The sequence below is a fragment of the Ictalurus punctatus genome, chromosome 24 (assembly GCF_001660625.3).
Source record: "Ictalurus punctatus breed USDA103 chromosome 24, Coco_2.0, whole genome shotgun sequence".
NCBI classification, from domain to species: domain Eukaryota; kingdom Metazoa; phylum Chordata; class Actinopteri; order Siluriformes; family Ictaluridae; genus Ictalurus; species Ictalurus punctatus.
Window position 1 is genome coordinate 15,013,579 of NC_030439.2, and position 22,035 is coordinate 15,035,613.

The 22,035-nt window shown below is 36.9% G+C and overlaps 1 protein-coding gene across 16 annotated transcripts in view; it reads left to right on the forward strand.

Annotated features, from left to right (window-relative positions):
• Nucleotides 1-22,035, forward strand: part of pleca (plectin a) — a 115,494-nt gene that overhangs the window by 37,862 nt on the left and 55,597 nt on the right. For 3 of the 16 annotated variants that reach the window (XM_017454208.3, XM_017454210.3, XM_053675053.1), the window contains exon 1: nucleotides 21,007-21,331. The exons of 9 other annotated variants lie outside the window; for them this stretch is intronic. In XM_017454208.3, coding sequence (XP_017309697.1) covers nucleotides 21,220-21,331 — 112 coding nt within the window. In that variant the 5' untranslated portion in view covers nucleotides 21,007-21,219. Of the gene's footprint in view, nucleotides 1-11,515; nucleotides 17,484-18,567; nucleotides 18,661-21,006; nucleotides 21,332-22,035 lie in introns of those variants that run through there. 4 more of the 16 variants (XM_017454215.3, XM_017454217.3, XM_017454220.3 and 1 more) reach the window with 3 other exon arrangements.

The window sequence follows — 22,035 nt, forward strand, 5'->3', positions numbered from 1 at the left end:
TGCATGAAAGTTACATATATAGTCAAAACGTGTGTATAATATAAAATGTGCATTTAGACCTGTAATGAAGTCTGTGATTACTGAGTTCTCAGTTTGTCCTGAACAAATCAAAGGCCTTTGTTATTCATTTTTAGCAAGGTATTTAATATGCTCATGAATGCTGCATTCTGTCATTATGCCCAGTTGCAGGCGAACTGCCAGTGTCTGTCTGAGCTTTTCTTGTTTAAAGCTGCAGAGGGTCTTGGCATAAATTTACTGAGTCTCATTAATGAGTTTTTGGTCTTTTGTCTTTGTCAAATATTCAAAAGAGTGGATTTCACACTAAAAGTTGTTCATCTATTCATTCTAAAGGCTCTTGATTGGTGGAATTTTTAAAGAAAACATTTGAAAAGAAAGCAGGTTTTGAAGATCATGTTGGATTGATGTTAAAAACAAGTGTAGTCTAATGGTGGGACTGTTCACTTGTACATATGTTTCTGGGGTTGCAAAGACAATGGCATTATGTAAGTAATAAAACAGGGCATGTTGTTATAGGAAAATAGTCAGTGATGCAGAGCGAATGTTACACACTAAAGTTGATCATTTTCCAATAACCGCATGTCCCAAAGTGTTTTAATCCTCTTATACCACAGTAAATTGTCAACACTAACCATTTTTATTTATCAAAGAGTAATATATCAAAATATTTGTTTATAGTTACAGTTAATGTCATGGGAAGTCTGCAAAACAAGTATGTTCATGTTATCACTTACGTTATAGCAGCTATAAACAGTCGTTCTCTGTTTTTCTGTCTCTTGAAGTCAAAGACAAAAAATGCAGCTTATCATGTTACTGAGAAACTGCATCCTTAAGTCTGAATGTTACCAAGCTTTGACACTGGAGACTCCTTCCAAAAATGCTAAATATACCTCTCCTCACAGAAAACTTCTCCATAGCAGCAATTCCAAACATTTTTAAATCCATAGAAGTCCCGATGTCAGTTGTTAACATAGAAATGGTAATATAACAAGCACATTAATATAATACTTATATTTAAAAAAATAAATTAGCTGAAGCATTTTACAGTTTCACATAAAAATCACTCACATTGTAAATAGAATAAATATAATAAAGCATAATTAATAAATATAATCTTAAGAATCTTCACAAAAGAAAAAATATAAAAGTGTATTTATATGTTAAAAAATAAACATTATTTTCCAAATACAATTCCAATCTTTGCCATTTGTTACAGGAGCTGATATCCCATATGCTTTCTCAGATATCCAACCCACCCTTTTTTTTTCTTTCTTTTTTTTTTTTTTTTTTTGCTAGTATCAGATACTATATTGGATCAGTGCCATCTCTAGTATTGAGGTCCCTCACCATTTTGCCTGAGGTCCCAAAATGATGATGACGATCTGGCTACAATATAAATGGAGGGATTTATATCTACCTATGAACCTTTCAGCAATTATTATTTGAAATACACACACACACACACACACACACACACACACACACACACACACACACACACACACACACACACACATTAATAACCCTGTTGAATTATTTATATTATTCCACATTTTGCTTGCATCTTTAAGAAGTGACAGTGTCAGGTTGAAAGCTGTGTACAGCACCACTGATGCATTACCAAGTACAACATGTGAATAACTGGATGCTGCTATGATTTGAGCCATGCTAGTTATATAGTGCAAGCAGGATGGCAGTGAGAGGAGACACTTGGAGAACTGTCACTGCAGTAAACAGGTGCTATAAATCTGAGAAGTAGCAGATCCTGTTCCAGCAGCATCAGGCACAAACGAAGGACTGTTTAACAGGATGTGATATGTGTAGAACAGGATACGTCTGACTTTCAGTTAAAGTGTAGTAGCCTATTTACTTTTCTGGGAGTTGGTTTTTATGTGTATTTCATGAGCGTGTTTGTGTGTGTGCGCGCGCACTAATATATCTCGTTGGGAATCAAATGTTCCCACAAGTATAAGAATATCTGACTTGGATGGTCACTACAAGGAAAAGTTATTTCTTTTTTTAAACAAACTGCAGCTTTTATTAAAACAAACAAACAAACAAAAAACTTAAATGAGCCTAAAAGATTTCCTTTTGGTTAATGAGGTTAAGGTTAGATTTAGGAGTAGGCATTAAATAAATTAGCATCAATAATCATGTTAGTGGAAGGTCCTCATAACGAAAGTAAGACGTGTGTGTGTGTGTGTGTGTGTGTGTGTGTGTGTGTGTGTGTGTGTGTGTGTTCATACCCAGACTGAGGAATTTTCTGTTGGGTTTTTCCCACTATTTTCTCTCTTTTGATCCCAGAGAGGCTGCATCTATGCTAAATATGGCTGATCAGACATTGCTGGAATTCTCTGACTTAGACAATAATTGTTTTTTTCTGATGTAGACCAGCTTGACAAATTTCTACCAGACTCAAAAGATTGCACTGACAATAACCACATTTAAAACCGAGTTAGCACATTCCAGCTTTGCAGATGGACGTTTTTAAAGTATGTGCGAGCAAAATAGAGATACAATAAATGTGCCACTGGTGTTACTATGCATATACTGTTAATGGAATACTTTTAGCAGTACTAGTCTGATATTATAGTACTACAGTATTTACATTTACCAGCTTCAATATATTGAATGCTGCCAGGTGTCCACTTGCTAACAGCAATAACCACTGATTTATTTAAAGCCTTAAAAAAGTGAATGTCATATTGAACATATTGATAGACACATGTGTATAGTGAATGATTCATCCTATGAATACAATATAGAAATGATCAGAAGTATGACCATAAACAGTAAATAATTATATATTATCATGCACATTTCCTCAGTACTTTTTAAAGGAATATTGCAGTGTTTTTCAATTTCTGCCTATTAATGTAGAAAATAATTTTGAAATGTTTCCCTGTACTGAGCATAAGAACATACTCCAAGTTCATTTATACAAAGTTCATTTATACGATATTACTTTATCTTTTCCTTTGCTCTGTTTGAAGCTTGTGTGCTGTGATCTCTTATCTGGACAAAACAGATGTTGTTTCTATTCACCAGTGCTGATCATTTTTTCTTTTAACACAAGTAAAGGGCACATGCAAACTGATCCTTCAAGTTGAGCCACATTCCTCATACACACAACCATTTTATACGGCAAATCATTGCTTTCTGGATGACACGAAGAAAAAAGAAATCTGAACAGATAGATATTTATATTGTTTTTGCTTCAAAAATAGGCTGCTGTATATTATCATATTACTTATTAAGCTGCCCATGTCTCCGCATAACTACGCCATATCATATTGTCCTTGTGATCATCATGTATCATATATTGTGTGCTGTGTTAGGTATTTTTTATGTGATCTAAACCATGCACCCAGTGCCAGTAGGAGATGCTCTCATAGCGAAAAGAGATCAGACAGAGGAAGTAAGAGACGATGCTGACTAGTCCATTAATCTTCAAAAACAGCAATAAAATAATGAGTCATGCTTCAAATGGCCATTTAGATGTTATCACTTTTTATGCGAACTTTGATTAAATTAAATTTTCTTGACATCTCAGCCAGTTTCAACTAAAAGGAAAATAAGATGTTTATATAAAATAAAAAAAGTAAGTATCAACTAAAGAAATATGGGTTTTTATACTCATCTCTATTTTTAAAATACTTTTTTCTCTGAGTATACCTTTTACACTATTGCTGAAATTTAATTTGACTATTCTTCCACAATTATAATAGCAATTTAAAAAAAAAACAAAAAAAAAAAACAGAACATAGCGCTGTCCATAATTTTGATTTCATTGCTGACACAAAGAAATCTTAAGGGTATTTATTATTTATTTGTTTGTTGACTGTATTCATTAATTTATTTATTTAGTCATTGGTTCATTGTTTGTTTGTTTGTTTTATTGTTTGCTTTCTTTCTTGCTAAAATGAACACCTCCATGTGCCCATGTTTCCATGTTTTGTATTGATTTCCCTATCCTATGCACTTCAGTTAAATAAAAACTTCTAACATATGGTTATATGGATTTTCAGCTGAAGTTAGAGAAACATTTCTGTAAAATGAAGGAGCTATAGTAGTCCTGCTTTTTGCATTTACCCATAGACAATATACTCCACTCAATAAAAGATAGTGCATGTAGTCGTGTAGCTTTATCCAAAAATAAATGCCCGTCTCTGTGAGGGCCTGAGCTATTTTTTGTGTGATTATTTTGCATCTCACATGACTGCATCATACTGTGAAATAGCGTGAGTGTTTTATAGGTTTCTGCTGGGAGTAGAGCTTATATAAGACTGTCCTCATATGCCAGTCTACAGCTAAAGGTTTCAAACCTGGGTATTAATGCCATGATCTAAATCATCATGAAAAGTGTTACATGTTCATAATAGTTCCTGCTCATTAGCTGATATTTGATGGGTTTATATTCTTCTTTTTTCCCTTCATTTATTTCTATATGAAAACAGCAAGAGTAGCTGAAACACTTCTCCATGCACTTCTAAAAAAAAAAACAAAAACAAAAAAACTTTGTAGTTAATTTTATTTAACATTCTAACAAATCCTCTCGCTGTTATTTATTGAGGGAAAATCTAAGCCCATTTAATTTCAGAGCTGGAATAAAAACGCTATTTCCATCATCCTATTACTGAAATTAGCTGGTTTGAACTTGAACTAGAACCAGATGATTTAAGTATTTTTTAAGGATTGTCTGCCTCGATCTTTAAGAGAATGATTGGTCACAATGCTACAGTTTCTATTAACAAATTGAACACAAACAGACACCAATTATCATAATGTCAGTTTACAGTACACCACGCCTCTTTGTAAATATAAACTGATTATTTGTGTTAGTATGCTTGATCAAACTAAAGAAACTAAGGTATTCTAGCACAAGTTGCAGGCAGACACATATATGATCACAGAACTAACCAGAGCTAATGCCGATATATATATATATATATATATATATATATATATATATATATGATGCAAAATGGTGGATGGAAACTGGGCTATATACACAATGACAGTGAACAGTACACCAAATCTACAAATTTTGGGGTTTGCTAGTTATCCAAATTAAATCACAACATAAATCTCCCCTATTCATGAATCAAGAAGTAGTGACACCTTTAAGACAGCATCTTTATCCAACCTTTAGGATGACTGTGTGTTGGATTTTATGGTCACAGTTTATGATATATACATTAATGAATCGATTTCATCTCATCAGTCGAATCTACAGTAGATGAGGAAACCATTGTACACACTGACCCATGTGGGTGCTCCCTGCTTTATACATCCTTATTTCAATTCCCAGCAGGTGGCGCTGCCACAACAGCACACAGCTTCTCCTCCTGCTCTAAACTGCTGAGAGAGCCGTGCATTAGGACCTTACAATATTTAATCAAGAGTTAAGTGCTATAGTTGAAAATGTACTACTGCTACACAAACATCCAGCTCACTCACTCGCACCTTTGACATTTCCTTACATCCATTGTGTTTTGTTTTCATTTTGGCCCTCCCTGTTTTAATAGGCAGCCCATTTGGGTCTGTCTGATCTTTTTAACAGATTTTCCTGTTAAACTGGCGTCTGTTTTCTATCTCTCCACCCAGGTTGTAATGTGTGACATTTAAAAAAAAAAAAAAACTGTGAAAAATGTGCCAAATAAAAGGCAGCTAACATTTTTTTTTCTTTTATGCTCTTCTATTTTCAGGTAAGCTTCTGTTTGTGCTCTAATTTCTGGGTGTGGGAGGTTTAATGGTCTCCAGAGGAGAGTAAGTATGCTTTGTGTCAGCAGACCTCTTCAACTCATCTGACACGAAATACTTCAGAAAAGGAAGAAGCTTTTACAACCTCACAAAACCCAGAGCCTTTACCACTAAGCCACTACTGGTCCTTTAGAGTTCTGCCTTTCTGGTTTGCCAAAGAACTCACTTTCAGAGGTGATAAAAGTGCCCAAATTCTTTTGGTTACAGATGGTAGATTAGTGCCCTTACACTAAGGAACCAAGGAACATGGGAAAGGAACACATTCCTAATCTCTCAAATGTTAGCTATTATGATAATAACTCTGACAACACAAAATAGTTGAATACTAATAGTTACAAAGTGTACATATAATGCTGTGAAAAGGTATTTTCCCTCATCCTGATTTCTATTTTTTGTGTATATCTCACTAAATAGTTTTAGATCTTCAAATGAAATACAACATAACACAAATGCAGCCTGAGTAAACACACAATACAGTTTTTTTTTTTCTTCATTTAAGCAAAAAAAAGTTACCCAACACCTATCACCCATGTGAAAAATTAATTGCCCCCTTAAACTTAAAATCTGGTTGTGCCACCTTTAACAGAAATAACTGCAACCAACTGCTAACTGGAGATCAGTCTTTCACAGTGCTGTGGTGGAATTCTGGCTCACTCTTCTTTGTAGAACTGCTTTAGTTTTACTGATGTATTTCAATCACCTTCTTACTCATCTATTTTTGGAATTTCGTTTAACTTTGTCATAGTATGTTACTGGGTAAGACATTTTAACCAACTTCATGCTTTTGAAAAAGTTCTATTTAAGTGTTGATTTGATTGAGCAGGGTTTGCAGTAATCAGGCCTGGTTGTGTCTAGTCCAACTGAACCCATTATGAATGCAGTTTCATAGATTTGGGGAATTAGTAACTACGGGGGCAAATACTCTTTAACAAAGGCCCAGTTGGGACTGGATAACTTTTTTTGCTTTATCATTTAAAAACTGTATTTTGTGTTTACTCAAATTGCCTTTGTTTTATCTTAGATTTTGTTTTAATTTGTGAAACAATTTAGTATGAGATATACACAAAAACAGAAGAAATCAGGATGGGGCAAATTCATTTTCACAGCACTGTAGTAGTAGATAGATTACAGTGATAGGTGTTAGGTCTCATTCTTGCTGTATCATCTAGAAGAGTTTAGATTTGTTAGTAATTTACATCAACTTCTTGAAGCTGTCTGATGAAAAAAGGTCACTTCATGGCTACAAATATGTGATTATAGAGAAATGTAGTGAGTGAAAGTCAAAGTTTTGCTTGAAAGAAAAGCTCAGGTAAAGTACAGCACAAAACTAGATTAAAGGAAAAATCCACCCTAAAGGTATTGCATATTAATCTTTATAACTAACACAATATCTTCAATGTCATATAAAATTTATTTTAGAATGAAACTGCTAGATGACTTTTTTTTTTTTTATATATATAAGTCTGTTTTCACTTTGGTTTTATTGCCTGCTCATCGTCCGTTGCTAACTAAAACCTTGGTCATAACTCAGAGCAACAGCATTGTATAGCTGCATTGCATTCTGGTACTTTGAGTCCTATGTTTGCAGATTTCTCATTAATATGTCACTGACCTTTACTGCACAATGTTGCATTAGAAAAGAAGCTCATTCTCTTTTGTCTTTAGGAGCTAACGACAAAACTTGAGAGAGTTGAAAGTTTGTCTTCTATTAAACACCATTGTTACAACTCTAGCAATGTCCCTCTGTAACCACTACATTCTTACAGAAATAATGAAAATGTAGCACCAACCAACAAATTAGCACCAGAACTATTACTAAAGACATCACAAATATTTCACTATAAACATATTTAATGTGTTTCAGGGTGTAGGTGTTCTTCAGGAACAGTAAGAAAGTAATGGTAATTTGTCACTTCCCAGCTCTGCTGATGGTGGAGTGGGTCAAGATGGTTTGGGTCACAGGGTCCAGAGGCCCTAAATTGCAGGTCTGCATTCTGGGAGGATCCACCTGGAGTGCATTCCTTTGCTTAAAGTATAACAACAATGTAAGGAAAGTTCTTGCTGATAATTATAAAATTTACAATTAAGACAGGATACAGTCCTGGTACACAACTGATCAGGCAATAGTTTGCTGTCTGGATCAAGCAGTAGCTCTGTGGCAGCCCTTGGGTTTGACCTCACAATCTTTTGACCACTAGCTTACAGTCATAACTATTGAGCCACCACTATGTACAAATGCCCCTCTGGGGCTTCCTTTGAATTCAGTTTCCTTCATATTCCCTTACAGATGGACACCCATGCCCCTGCTATTGTTTGATATCTTTCACCAAGTTGTGCATTGTGATTTTTTCCCCCATTGTTTCTCTTGGCTTTGGGTCATTTTGGCAAACAATTATTCCACAGGGTGTTGTTTTTTTTTGTTTGTTTGTTTTTTTTTTCCCATCAATGAACACATTTCAGGCCAGCAAAGGAAACTGCTAAAACCTCTACTCACAAGTGAACCATTTATATATATATATATATATATATATATATATATATATATATATATATATATATATATATATATATATATATATATACACATGCACAAATTGTACTTTGTGGATGGCAAAACAGCCATAACTCTCAAATTCTAAACCTACATTATTTATATTTATAATGCAAATGCTCCTCTTCAGCTTTTTCAGTTTCTCATCGTATGCTCAAACAGCCTGAAGCATTTGATTTTCATCCTGCTTGGTTTATTTCTTCTCTGAGCTCTGTCAGTAGTTAAATTATAGAGCGTTCCACTTAGCTGTGGTCCTGGCTCTGCCAGGCGGTGTGGTGTGATGGAATGTAATAACAGGGAGGAAACCTCATGAGGCTGGGCGGCTGAAGAAGCTTTGCATCCTGGGTCACATACAGAGCTTTCCCTACCGAGGACAAAATCTGATTTTCCATACCAACCTTTTACACTCATGCAAATTAGAGCTGCATTCATCTGCAAACATTTCCTTTTATTTCTGGTGTATTTTTTGAATTTGTGTTGTTTGCAAATGTACAGTATATCGTGAACATTTTGCACATTTTCAATGGTTTAAAAGTACCTTAAAGCGTTTAATCTAGATATCAGATATGTTTCATATCCACAGGTGATGGTTAATAGTCAGCCTACTCTTTTTACTCTTGAACAGGATGACCGGTGTAAATTTTTATTATTTTGTTGAAAGATCTTTTTTTTTTTTCATTTAGTACTGCCCTTCAGACACTAAATAAGATACTTACATGTCTCCCAGAATACTAACAATTTACACCGATCATCCTGTTCAAAAGTTTCCACCCCCCTGGCTCTTAATGTATCGTGTTACTTTCTTATACAAAATGAATCAGAACCTCCTGTCCAATCAGATTCAAGAATACAAAATTGCGGTGGCGTATGTTATTTTAAAGTGTGAGATCAACTTTGATTAGATTGGGGCTCATAAGGAGTAAAAAATGTCACTTTTGAAGGTCATTCTAAGAGACCACATTCCTGTAGTGATGGTCAATATGTGGGTGGTGAATCCAGAGAATTCAGAAAACAAAGAGCTTATTCCAGCTGAATTGTGCCAATCCTGACAGCAAAACATGATACACAAAAGAGACAAAGCATTCCTTATGTGTTTTTTAATGAATGAACTGCTATGTGTATGGTTTTTTGATACTTTCTGCTGTTTGAGACAAATAGTTGTATTGTGACTGTGTCCATATGTAAATGGGTTCATTCACAATACTAATGCTGAATTGTGCATGGTATCAAAATATACTGTAGCTTGTTTCATTTACTATCGGTTTACCAATATACGCCTGTACTATGCCACTCTATACCCACCTTTAGTTAGTGAGTAAAAGGTGAGCCATTAGTCTTAAAGTCTAAAAGTAATTCTTTGTTTTAACTGCATGTAATATTTGTGCATTATTTGACTAGTGTGACTTTAGCTGTCTCCAATATCATATTTTTATAAAGACAAAATCTGTGCATTTAGAAAAATGTTAAAAATAACAAAGGCAGAGCCAAGATATAAGATCTGGTTTAAGAATAACCTATGGATGTAGAAGAATAGATAAGAGATGCACAAGATAAGTGGTCCAGAATATCTGATCTGTTCCTTGTTGCAGAATAAATGGTCACATAAGGACATTACTGTACAGGCTTCCCATTTGCTCTGTAGTTTTACATACTTAAGGGATTTGGGAATACCAAAAAAATCTGCAATTATGATTTAGATCAAATGCTACATATGATTCATGTAGATTTCATGAATTGCATTGGAGCAATAGACCTAGAGCAAAAGAAATGTGATCTGAAGTCAGAGTTGGGGTGGAACTGTAGTGGCCATGTGACCACGCCCTTAAAGAACGAAAAAACAGCATTTGTTAACAGGGAACAAGCTTAGTCATGTGACATGATGTACCCTCTTTAAAAAAAATAAAAGGTTAAATCTGAAATTCATTGCATACTTTAATCTAATGCTGTTTAGATTTAAACTGTTACCTGGTTTAATGCTTAGAACCCTTTACCATCCAAATAACCTCTGAAGGGTTCGTCTTTCTAAAAGTGTACATAAAGAGTTATTTTTTTATAATTATATTTAGGATCTGTCTTAAAGAGCCATGTAGTTTTTTGGTGCATACTTCAGCTTACATATTTTGTTTCTTATTGTAAATGACAGATAATTTTTTTACAGACCGTTTTAATCACTGTCCTGCACAGGCTCTGTTTGATTACTTTGTCCCTGCGGTGTGCAGCAGTCATAGCCAAGCACGGTCATTAGTGACCACACCCAACCGGGAGCTGAAGAGCTGAGTCACTCTGTGTGTATTTGTGTGATGGCCAGCTTTTAAAACTGTAGCATCTGTGAGTCAGCTCTCACCTTATTGCTCACTAAATGTGTTTCCTTTGCCTTGGTCTTACGTTGCCATGGAGCTGTTCCTGTTCCTGGCTTTTGTGTTCATGAGATTATTCTATTTGCAGCATGACAGTGCTCTAATTTGGTTAATCCCCACTTTTGACTGATTGCTCCTGAGCAGTTGTGCCTTCTGCCCGTGCTTACCAAAAAATGATCTAATAGAAGTCCAGACCTGGAAAAAAAAATGAACTGTGACTGTTTAAGTGTTTATAATTTAAAAACACAAATGATGATGTCTGTAATTATATTTATTGTGTCCGGGTCTGTCCAGACTGCTAAATCATGGGTTGTTGCCGAAGTACAACTCAAGTTATCTTATAACTCAATATAATTTTCTCTAGTGATTTTTTTTCCCTTATAATCTGTGTAATTCAGTTTTTACGCATTTTAGAGAACATAAAATCACATATAACCCACCGGACTACTACTACTTTTACTACTACTAATATTAATAATAATAAAAAGAGAAAGAATTATTCATAACTCCTCAAAGGTTCTGCTGCATCCTATATATTCATTAACTTACATACCATTTATTAGACAATAGAGGCTTTGTTAATAAGAAAAAGAGACCCACTGTGTCTGTGTAAGTGTGTGAGAGCCTCTTGAGTGTGTCTGATTTGCCTGAATCCTTTTCCGACATACCAGAATCAGAGATGCGGTTTATGGTCTGGAGACAACCATAACTTTCACATAAATTTTTTATCAAGGAAGGAATCCTTGAGAGGGCCCAGTGTGGGTTGGATATGGGGTTTATAAGCTTAGTATCTGCCAAAAGCTTTAAAGGGGCTGTTTGTAATATTAAGAGCCCCATTTAGAGCCCTCTGCTGCCTGCAAGATGAACTGCAATGGCCCATAAAACAGCTCTGACTCCAGCTCCTTTCATCAAACTATGTACGGCGTTTGAAAAGGCATACTACTCATATTAAACCTTAAGCAAACGCAGTATATAGTACTTGGTATGTAAGCAACATGACATGTTAGTCTCAGGGTAAGTAACGGCCAAATAATATACAAAATTATCACTAACTGCGATTTTTAAAGTACCTTCCCAATTACAAGCAAAAACTAAAGAATGAATTGATCGAATGTGTCAAGTACAGTTGAGTACATAGATTATACACATCATTTACAGAGCTAGCATAAACCTACAGCATACAACGTTAGCAGACTTCAAAAGCAAGCATAATGCTGTATGCAAAATTCAAAGAATGGCACAGAGCAAAGAATCAACAAAGCATGAAACTAGTGTAAAGCTGGAATATACAGGTGTCGGCTGTAAACTGGGACTGACATGATGGGCTCAAACATCACTTGCAGTTTCCCTTTTATATTCTTCAAATGTGATGATATCATTCCAGATCATGCAAAACTGCATCATATCTGATTGTCCTCTGGGATATCCTAAACACATAATAGAGAGAGAGTGAGAGACACACCCAGAAAACTAAAATATGTCCAGGGATGTAACATGTACTACTTGGGCCAAATATCCAAGGCTGTACCTAAAGCTGGTCAGGTCATTTAATAACTGCAATAACAGACTAATGTTATGTATATGTTAAGCTCATCTTTGCACTACATTACGCTTTTACCTAAAGATTCCAAATAATGCTGTGCTTTATTTACCTTCATAATAATAAATTCTTACTGTACGTTATTTAAAAGTTGTGTAATCCTTCATCAGGCCAAAATGTTAAGGCTTTATTTGTCTGTATGTGTGTTGAATACCTTGGGGGAGATGTACCTGAAAGTGTACTGTCAACTCTACATGTCTTAAATCTGTCATCGCTGAGCTGAAGGGACCTAACGGCACCTCTGGAATGCAGTCAGATACCCGTAGGCCCTACTAAATCCTTTATCCCAGTAATTTTATGGGTGAAATGAAGTGAAAGTTTGTACCAACTTGCCCCATCTACAGACTAAGGGTCATTTTCAGATTCAAGTTCAGATTCAGATGGTAAAAGTTACACATATTCAGAGTAAGGTTATGCAAGTTGATTTTCTGCACAGCTCATTCAGATTATGCAAATGACCTACCTGCATGTAGTTCACACCACTAAGGTTGCCAGATTTTTCTTTAGTATATGTCTCAGAGGTGGGGTCAGAACTGAAAAATAGAAAATGAGGACTAAATTATACAATCATATATCAATTATGTAATGTTAAACATTGAAGTAAACATCAAACAGGTGTAGAGTATTTAGCCAATATATTGCTTCATGGATAGACCTAGTTGTAATTATTACATTTAATGACTGCAAATGGTTTAATTGAACAGTATGACTTTCACCCCTGTTGTTCAACATTGTAAAATAGCACTTGATCCGGCAGGTTCTATTGTTTTACATTTTATTTTTTAAATCGTATGCCAGCAGATACCTGTTTGCACAACTTTTACTTGTATTTCCTCATTTGTAAGTCGCTTATTTGGATATAAGAATCTGCTAAATAAATAAATGTAAATGTAAACTTGAACCTTTACATACTAAGTTACAGTCATGAAATCGTAATGCGTACACGGAATATAGACTACTTTATCATGCTTTAAATTTACAATTTTTTTTATTTGTCATGGTAATAAAATAATGCCAATGTTTTGGACAGGTGCACTCTCTGGTAAAGAAAGTGTGTCCACATTTTAAAGGATAAGCTGACCAAGCATTCATGTGCTATGTCCAAAAGCAATATTCATGATTGTTTATAGGTATGCTCATACTTCCATCAGTCTTTGCCAGTTTTCTGTGCTTATTTTTAAACAAGTAACTGTTGTAGATTTTCCACTCTGACCTTTAGAACAGTACACATTCAGGTTTATATGTGAGTAATGCTCAGAAACAGAGGTGTAATCATCATGGAGATGGAAGTGCTGTTGTTTCCATTAAAGCAAGGGAATTTTTCTCTCTGTCTTTGTCTTTGAGTATTATGGTGCTTGAAGAAAGCATGGAGTCTCTTAATGTCCATAAACTCCTATTGTTGAACATGGGTTAATGATATCATTGAGCATACTGGCACATTGTTACCAATAATAGTGTATTGTTAGCAGAGCTGATGCTAAATACTGTGATGCAGTGTGAATAAAGAAAGCTGAAATGTTAATTAGTTATCCTTTTTTTTTGTCAATGGTAAAGGTTGTTGATGGAATGCCTTTAGTGTTAACATCAACAAAAGTAACATTACTCAGGCACATGTGAGCCACTTCCATGTTGGGTCATCTTCGGCCATAAATTTTTCTAAAGACTCTTTGTTATTATTTACAGATGATGGAGTCTTTCTGGTGCTTTGCTCTTTAAAAGTCTTTTTGTATCTTTTCTCTCTGAAATGATCCCTTTGGCAGTCTTTGACTTTTTATTTGTTTTGTGTTTGTATTATGGAGGAAAGCACAAAGTTAGAAGTTCTTAATCACAAGGACACATGACTCTCTAGACGTAGTGACTTGGGGTTTGTGTGAAGGCTTCACAATTATGTCCAAATTGAATGTTTGCATATAATGGTGCCTTTATTTTTTGAAGGAAACATAACCTTTAATGTCTTACATATTCCATAATCCAGTGTGCCAGCCTGTATTAAAAGGCAGGGGAAAAGGGAAAGCTTGTGGACAAATACACAGAGTTCTGTTACAGAGATTTTAATAATAGTATACGAGGCCGTTTTCAAAACTTGTACTGTGGGTCATGTTTGGTGGAGGCATGTCTTCCTTTCTTTACTTGGTTATGCCACTTGTGGACTTGTAGTTTATGAGGTTCCCTTTCAAGTGTTGTGGGGCTTAGAATAGACCAGGCGCCAGTAGTGCATGGACTCTAATATTTAAAGGGTGTTATGAAGGTGATACGTGGCACTTTGCCAGGAGGTACTGCTATTGGTACTTAATTAATAAGGATTGCATTCCTCTGTGCCATCTTCTGTACAAAGAACATAAAGGCACACACCGACCATAAATGTACATTCTCATTGTCTTGTTGTGAAATTTCAAACGTCTGCCCTTGAGATCTCTGTATAGTATGTACAGATGTGCATTCTTAGGGTTGGACAAGTTCATACTGTATAAGGCTCTACTTGTTACCTTCAGTCCTTCTTCCAGTTTGCCTCCTGTTTAAATGACTTATTTCCGTGAAAAGTACAAAGAGTTTGCATTTGCATTGATTCAGGCAGCACCCTAGAGAGCAATGGTTACCAAAGGAAATTGACATGGTGCATGCTTTTCCTTTTATCCATTGTTGAATTGAAATTTAATTGCCAAAACAGTAAACATAAGAGGGGGAAAAAGGAAATAAAAACAATGACAAGAAGATGACTATACTGATGCATTTTTTTTTTTTAAAGTGTGGAATTTAACCCAGTTTTTCCACTGGTGCATTAGTAGAAGTGATATCAACTGCATTGTTGTTGTCTTTCTCCTGTCTAGAAAACAGTGATGATGGGAATAGCTATGCCATTTTCAGACATGCAGGTGGCTTTTGTTGTGCTCTTTCAAAATTGAGTTTTTGTGGCTGAAATAGAAAAGCATCCTGATAACATTGATTCATCTTCAGTAACCACTTTATTTTGATAGCACACTCTTAATGTGACTGTACCATGGGATACTTGATGTCTAAAGGCTTTATGAGGGAGAAATTGTCTGCAGGCAAAATTGTTGGTACCAGTATGGGAAATATCTACTTGCACCCACATCAATTACTCCAAATATTGTACCTAACATAATTCAAGATTGCAGGGTTAGCAAGCTAAATTTGGGTAAAACTCAAGTGGCTTACCCATACCACAAAAGTGGCTATCTATTCAGCTGGGTAGGTCACCGTGGCAACTGACTCTACATGGCTAACCATGTTCTGTGGCAGGTTAAGCTGAACCTAACAACACTGAGCATGTATAAATCCTGAATCCTAACCAATCAGGGAGCTAGGAATTATGATTGTGTGACTTTTCCCACGAAACTCGCTGCTCATACTGTGAAAGGACCTCTACAGCATGTTAGACTTTTCAGGAAGAAACAGAATCTATTATGGATTTTTTTTAAAACTAGAAACCCTATGTTATAAGGTTATACAGTGAATCTTTAAAAGTTACCCATAGAGACAATCCAAAAGATCCGTTTAGGATTTTGAATGAAACTTTACCATTCATGTCCATGGGTATGGAAGTACCATTTTTTCTACACCAAGATGCCTACTTCATTTTTGTTCCCAATGAGCTCATAAAATTGACCATCAACACTATTGGGACATTCCTATCAACAAGCTCCCAACAGTATTTGCTGTAGGGCATGTGACTTGGGTATGTCCTTCCATGAAGTGGGAACAGACTTCATTGAAAGTGTGGTGACCATTTTCCTCATTTCCTTTTTATAAACTATATTTCTTTACATTTCACTTGCATCAAGTGAATCAGGAGTTATAATTATAGGACTATGTGCTATAGAACTGGGAATGAACTCCTCCTGTACAAAAGTTACCAGCAACTCAAACTAGACTAATCCACCCAAGCCAGCCTGTTCCTTCCAAAGAAACACTTAAAATAGAAAAGCTGTCCTGCCTCCTCTGCTATGTACTGTAGTATGAGAAGGAAAATGGGGGAATGATGCATTGTGGCCAAATATTGGCTTCCCTCGTTAGCTTTCTGGACATCTGGTTTATACAGGCATACATATGCTGCAAATATTTATAAAGAGAGCTGCTGTTGCTCTTGCAGCTGCTGTGGTCTCTCTTAATTTAACATTCACTCAGTCATTCACTCACAGACCCACATCCAGAGAGATCATGCTTCAGTAATGAGCACAACCTGCTTCACTAATGAGAGGAAGTGAAAGAGAAAGTCCTTCCTTGGCAACTTGTTCAGAGTTTGATGTAGAGAGAGTCAGATATACTATGGATAGAGTCAGATATACTATGTGCTTGAAACTGTGCTTGAAAAGTTCTTAACGTGCCAAAAAATGCATCAGCTGTCTATTTAAAACTAAAACGCTGGCCGGTTGTACTGTGTATATAATTTAACGGCTTCCATTCAGTTTCCTAGCTTCTTTTTTCTCAACCTTTGAGAAAAGTAGGCAGTTATGTGCACCAAGAACCCAGTGGCCACAGCGGTAATGCTAATTTTACAGCTATGGGAAAACCGTTAGACAGAAAATGGCACGTCAACAGAATGTTTACAGAATCTGGCAGTGACAAATTCTCCCATGTGTGGCTTTATAATCTATATGTTCTTATGTTGCCACCTGCTGGTGGTAAATTTTACTAAAATCTGAAGAAATCTGTGTGCAGACTATAGAACGGAAAGAAAGACACTGAGGTGATGCATTTGAGAGTCTGGAGCTTGATTCATCATGTGGCCATAGTGAGTCAGTGATGTGGGTAGACTGCTTGAAACGCCCCATCATATGCTGCACCAGAAGTTTCCATTCCCAGGCCGATAAATGACGAAGTAGGAGCGGGAGATCTGAGTCCAATTAGCTTCCAGTTAGTTTTTCCCTTCCTTGTTTCTCCTCTCTCTCCCTCTCTCTCACTTGAACGGGCAGAAATTGACTCACTCCAGTATTCCTGAAGATCACATTTAGACGTTACCACCCTTGATTTTGCCAATAATGACTATTCCCAACTATAGCAGTCCTGCCTGCAGGAAATAAAGGCTCTACAGTCAGAAAGACGAAAGACACGACAAGCTCTCAGTGCTTTTCTCAGTGTGTTTGAGTTTTTTGTGGTTTGAACATTAGGCTAGATGTGATGGAGTTTGATGATGGTAGATTCTTCATGGAGGATTTGATCCAACAGGGCCAAGGTAGGCACAATTTGACCTCTATATTCAAGCTGCATAAGTGAATCGGGCTCAGACATTTAGAGAGAGGGCTCATTCTCCATGAAAAAAAGTTTCAGCATTGTTTATTTAGCCTGGTGTTATGTAGTTGATTAACAGGGAATACTCTACATGGCATCTGATTCACAGTGCATGATTAGAGGGTTTCATTTTGTAAATATTAACCTACAATGAATGTAGATTTTATCTGTATAAAGCAACCACTGACTATAAATAGGATAAATTCATCCATGTGTCTAGTGTAAAAATGTCTAGCCTCAAATAAACACAGTGCATTCAGTCATCTAGATGTAATTAAATCCATGTTGTGTACGAGAAGTTGTCCAAAACTGCTATGAGTAAACACTCTGGTATTCACATATGACTTTGACTTAGACAGTGTGCTTGGGAAATGTTTGGCCTGCTGTAGAATTCCCAGGCCCGAACCAAACATAAAGATACATCTTAAAATATTTATCAGATCCCCACAGGCTCTGAGAGCCAAGGGTTCTTTTAAGGGACCTGATGAAGTGGTAGGGGTGTTGAAAGATCCATGGCCCCTGGAACATGTGTCTCAATGCAAAGACTGGTGGAGAGGGTTAGGGTAGGGTGGGAGATGCAGACCAGTCCATCCCAGTTTATCACCCTCAATGGACCAAATAATAGAGCTTGTGGCATGCTTAGCACTGCCCACTGCTGCTTGAGAGGCTGCACACACACAATCATATCTTTGTCAGAAGGTTTACATAGTCCAAAAATTTCTTACATACTTTTTCCTAAAACGTCAAAACTTGAGGGAAAATCAATGCATTTACCAGTGTTTCACAGTTAAGTGTGTGTTGGAATCCATCCTGAATACCCTTGTCACAACCAACAACAACCACGACCACAAAGGAAGTACTTTTCCACAGTGGAAAGCCATGTGGAGCCATGCAGATGAATAAAACTCCAGTCCCCCTTTTCCTTCTCCCTCCCAATTTCCTTCCAGCATTTTCTTTTTTCAACTTTTTTTTTTTCTTTCACTTTGCCTACTGTACACCAATCTCTTGAGGTCAGACGTGCTAAATTGTCAGTGAGTGTCTGTTTCGGCTGAAAGGGATCACTAGGCTGCTGGGTACAGCTATGAACCTCTGCTGTTGTTGTTGCCGTCCACGTCTAAGTGGTAGGTGGGCAATGGCACTTTCACAGACCATTCGGTTAAAGCTGGGTGTAGACTTGGATGCTGGAATTGAAATGCAGTGTGTTTTGGGGTAGGGCTAGGCGATATATCTATATGATATCGATGTCATGGTAAATGATCATGCGATACACTTTTCTGAGATACCATTGGTATGGTAAAGTATTATTTATTTATTTATTTAACATTTTTAATAATTACAGATTAAATGGTATGGAATGGATGCCATTGATTTGATGGTTAGTTTTGTTGTGAACTTAATCTTTGCCTTTGCAGGCATTTAAAAAAAGTATTGTCAAACTCAGCTTAACGTTTTGTTTTTATGTGATAGTTTGTTAGCTAAATTATATCTTGTGAGACACATGTATTGTAGAAAAGTCCTCAAGTATCATGATATGATATTTTTGTCACATCGCACAGCCATATTTTGGGGCATCCACATTATATTTAGTGTTATATATGTTAAGGCCTTGACCAACTAGGTGGGTGCAGATATATTGTGATGTATTTTTAAGGTTATTAATTTAGTGTATATTGACGTGACAGTTGTATTGAGGTCATATGAATTTTTGCATGAATTGCTTAAAACTTTAGGCACCAGTTTTTCTAGAATATGGAAGTGTGTTATTAAAGACACTATAATGCACTGAAATGTGATGATGATTATTATTATTATTTCAGTTTTGTCCTTGTCATTTTTATTCTACCATACCCACCATTACTGTTTATCTCTTGCAAACTAAGGAAGATGAAACTGACCCCACCCTTCAGGAGAGAATGAGCTGTCCTCTAGAGGACGCCACTTTTGTTCTGTCCAAAACCAATAACCAATTCAGACCTCAAGTATGGCTCAAGAATGGCTGACAACTCAGGCTTAATAGTACCTTGTCATACTGCCAGTGCAGACCAGATCATATAAGGTCACCCTGCTGTCTTTCTCTTTACCCCACTCTGTGTATATCTTTTGTTCAGTTCTGTCTCTAATTCTCACTCTCTACTGTTTCAATTTTGCAATATACTTCAGTAACCTTCATTCAAATGAAGATAATATCTGGTAGGTCTTTGGCTGTGTGTGTGTGTGTGTGTGTGTGTGTGTGTGTGTATGTGTGCTTATGCATGTCTTTTATGACAGTGTCTCAGATCAGTTGCATAACTACATACCTGTCTTGGATTCCTTTCTGCTTTTAAACCCTTCTGTAGTCTCTTTCACGCCAAACATAAATCAAGTGTAATGTCATCTATTTGTGGCGGCTTTATACCGGCTCTGTGTAGCAGTGACACTGCAGACTTTCCTCCCCAAGGCTACACTGGTGGTTGGTTTAATCATATCAGGATTGGGTTTCTTCCGGCTGTCTGCAGCAGTGTCACTTTCAAGCTTGTACCAAGTGTTGAAGCAAAACAGAACATTTTGTGTGTGCGGAAGGAGCACTGCTCACTGTCTATTAGGTTAACTTGGAAAGCAGTGCTTTTTATGATGTTTATATTGCAGGGGTGTGTTTGTGTGTGATCGCAGGCGAGTTTGTGACATGGTGCCAAGTGAGTGATGATAATGTCAAGGACTTTCTGTCCACTCAGTAAATAAAGAGTCATCTGACAAAGTAGTGCTGCAATCCACTATACATTTTCGTATTGACTTTAATTGTTGCACACAGCTCTGATCATTTTTTATTCCTAAGAACTGTAACATGATCTCCTTGGATAGTGTCTGTAAACTCTATCCCTTGGACAGACTGAATGCCCAGCTCTTTTGGGCTTCTGGGAAGTCAGGGCACATGTGTTTTTGGGTTTAGGCATAAGGAAGGAATTAACTGAAGGGAATAAAAATACTGTTGTTACATAATGAATGAGAATGAAGGAGAAGTAAGAAAAGTTCAGAAATTAAGCTTAGGGAAATAGCACGAATAAATGGTGAGAGGGACAAGCAGGGTGAAAAACTCACCTTCGTTGAAGGACAGTTATCCTGAAGTTAAACTCGATGTATTGTTTTGCTCTGTCAGACTCTTATCAGAATAAAAGTCAAGCAAACCTTTGTGTTTATTTACTTGCAGGCACGTAGTTGACGAGACAGTGAAAAAAAACCCCCTCATGTATTATTAATGGAAACCTATGAGAGTCTGTGGAAGGACAAAGATCTTTGTTGCATAGTTCAAACAAAACCGGTAACATGGAATAGATACAATCTGCTGTGTAAGACATAAGTGTGAAGAAACAAAAGCAAGACATAATGCAAGAAGAGAGCTTTTGGATGAACTGAATAACGAGAAAGCAAGGGAGGGAAAGAGGGAGGGGAGGAAGTTAAGCCACTTTTGCCAGAGGACTGAGTCAGAGAAAGAGAGAGAGCGCGAGAGAAGGAGGGGGCAACACAGGCACGCTCGTCTCATGTATCCAGAATAGATGCATCGTGCTTGCGGCGTTTAAAGTCCAGAGAGAGAACCACACCCCTCTCTGCCCACCCTCCTACGCTCTAGCCTCCCTCACCTTTCACCTTGAGCCTCGTTCTGCTGCGTGTAAACGCTCACCGGCAGACATTCTGTCTCAGGCCCAATGCCGGTGAGCCCCCCTGGAAACGTGTTCCCAACCCTCGTGGTTTTGGGTCATATAGTCACGTTGATAGTCGTGTGGAATTGGAGGCAGCGGAAGAGGCAACTCGAAGAAGGTAAGACTGCGATTTTAGAAAATGTTGGATTTGAAAAGTTCTGTGTGATAAAGGATTAGAATAGCTGAAAGCAGTTGGTCTTCTGACGTCGCTGGTGAGGTTCTTATCTTGTATGCTTCTTCTCCCTATGAGTGACCACCCCTCGCTCTGTCTCTTGCTCTCTCTCTCTGTCTCTCTCGCTCACTCTCTCTCTCTCACTCTCTCTCACCCCTCATTTCCTGGCATGCCGTACTGCGACACTTAACCCTATAAATGCCGAGTGCAACCAGATGACGTTTAAGGGGCGTATCCTTACAGTTGTATTCAGCCCCCTGTCAGCCTACATTACTACTGAATTAATATCTCTGCAGAAAAGAAAAAAAAGACTTACATTAATGCTTTTCAGTCCTTTGTGTACAGTGTTGGTTGAACTTTTGTTCTAGTTTGGAAGCATGCCATAAAGAAACCTGGAAGCATGTAAGGAATGTTAATAGTCAGAGGCGTACACAGGATCCACCTGGTTTTGTTGCAGACGTTCGTAGCTGTGTGCATAGTTAAGTTGACCTTTTAAAGGTTCTAATGAGAGGCTCAAATTGCTGCTGTCACATTTCTGTTTTAGGCTAGGAGGGGCTTGGTCTTTTTAAAAAAAATGTATTCAGCAGTTAGAAGCCACACCCTAAACGCAGGTGTTGGATGACAGGTGTGCTAATGTGTATACAGGTGTA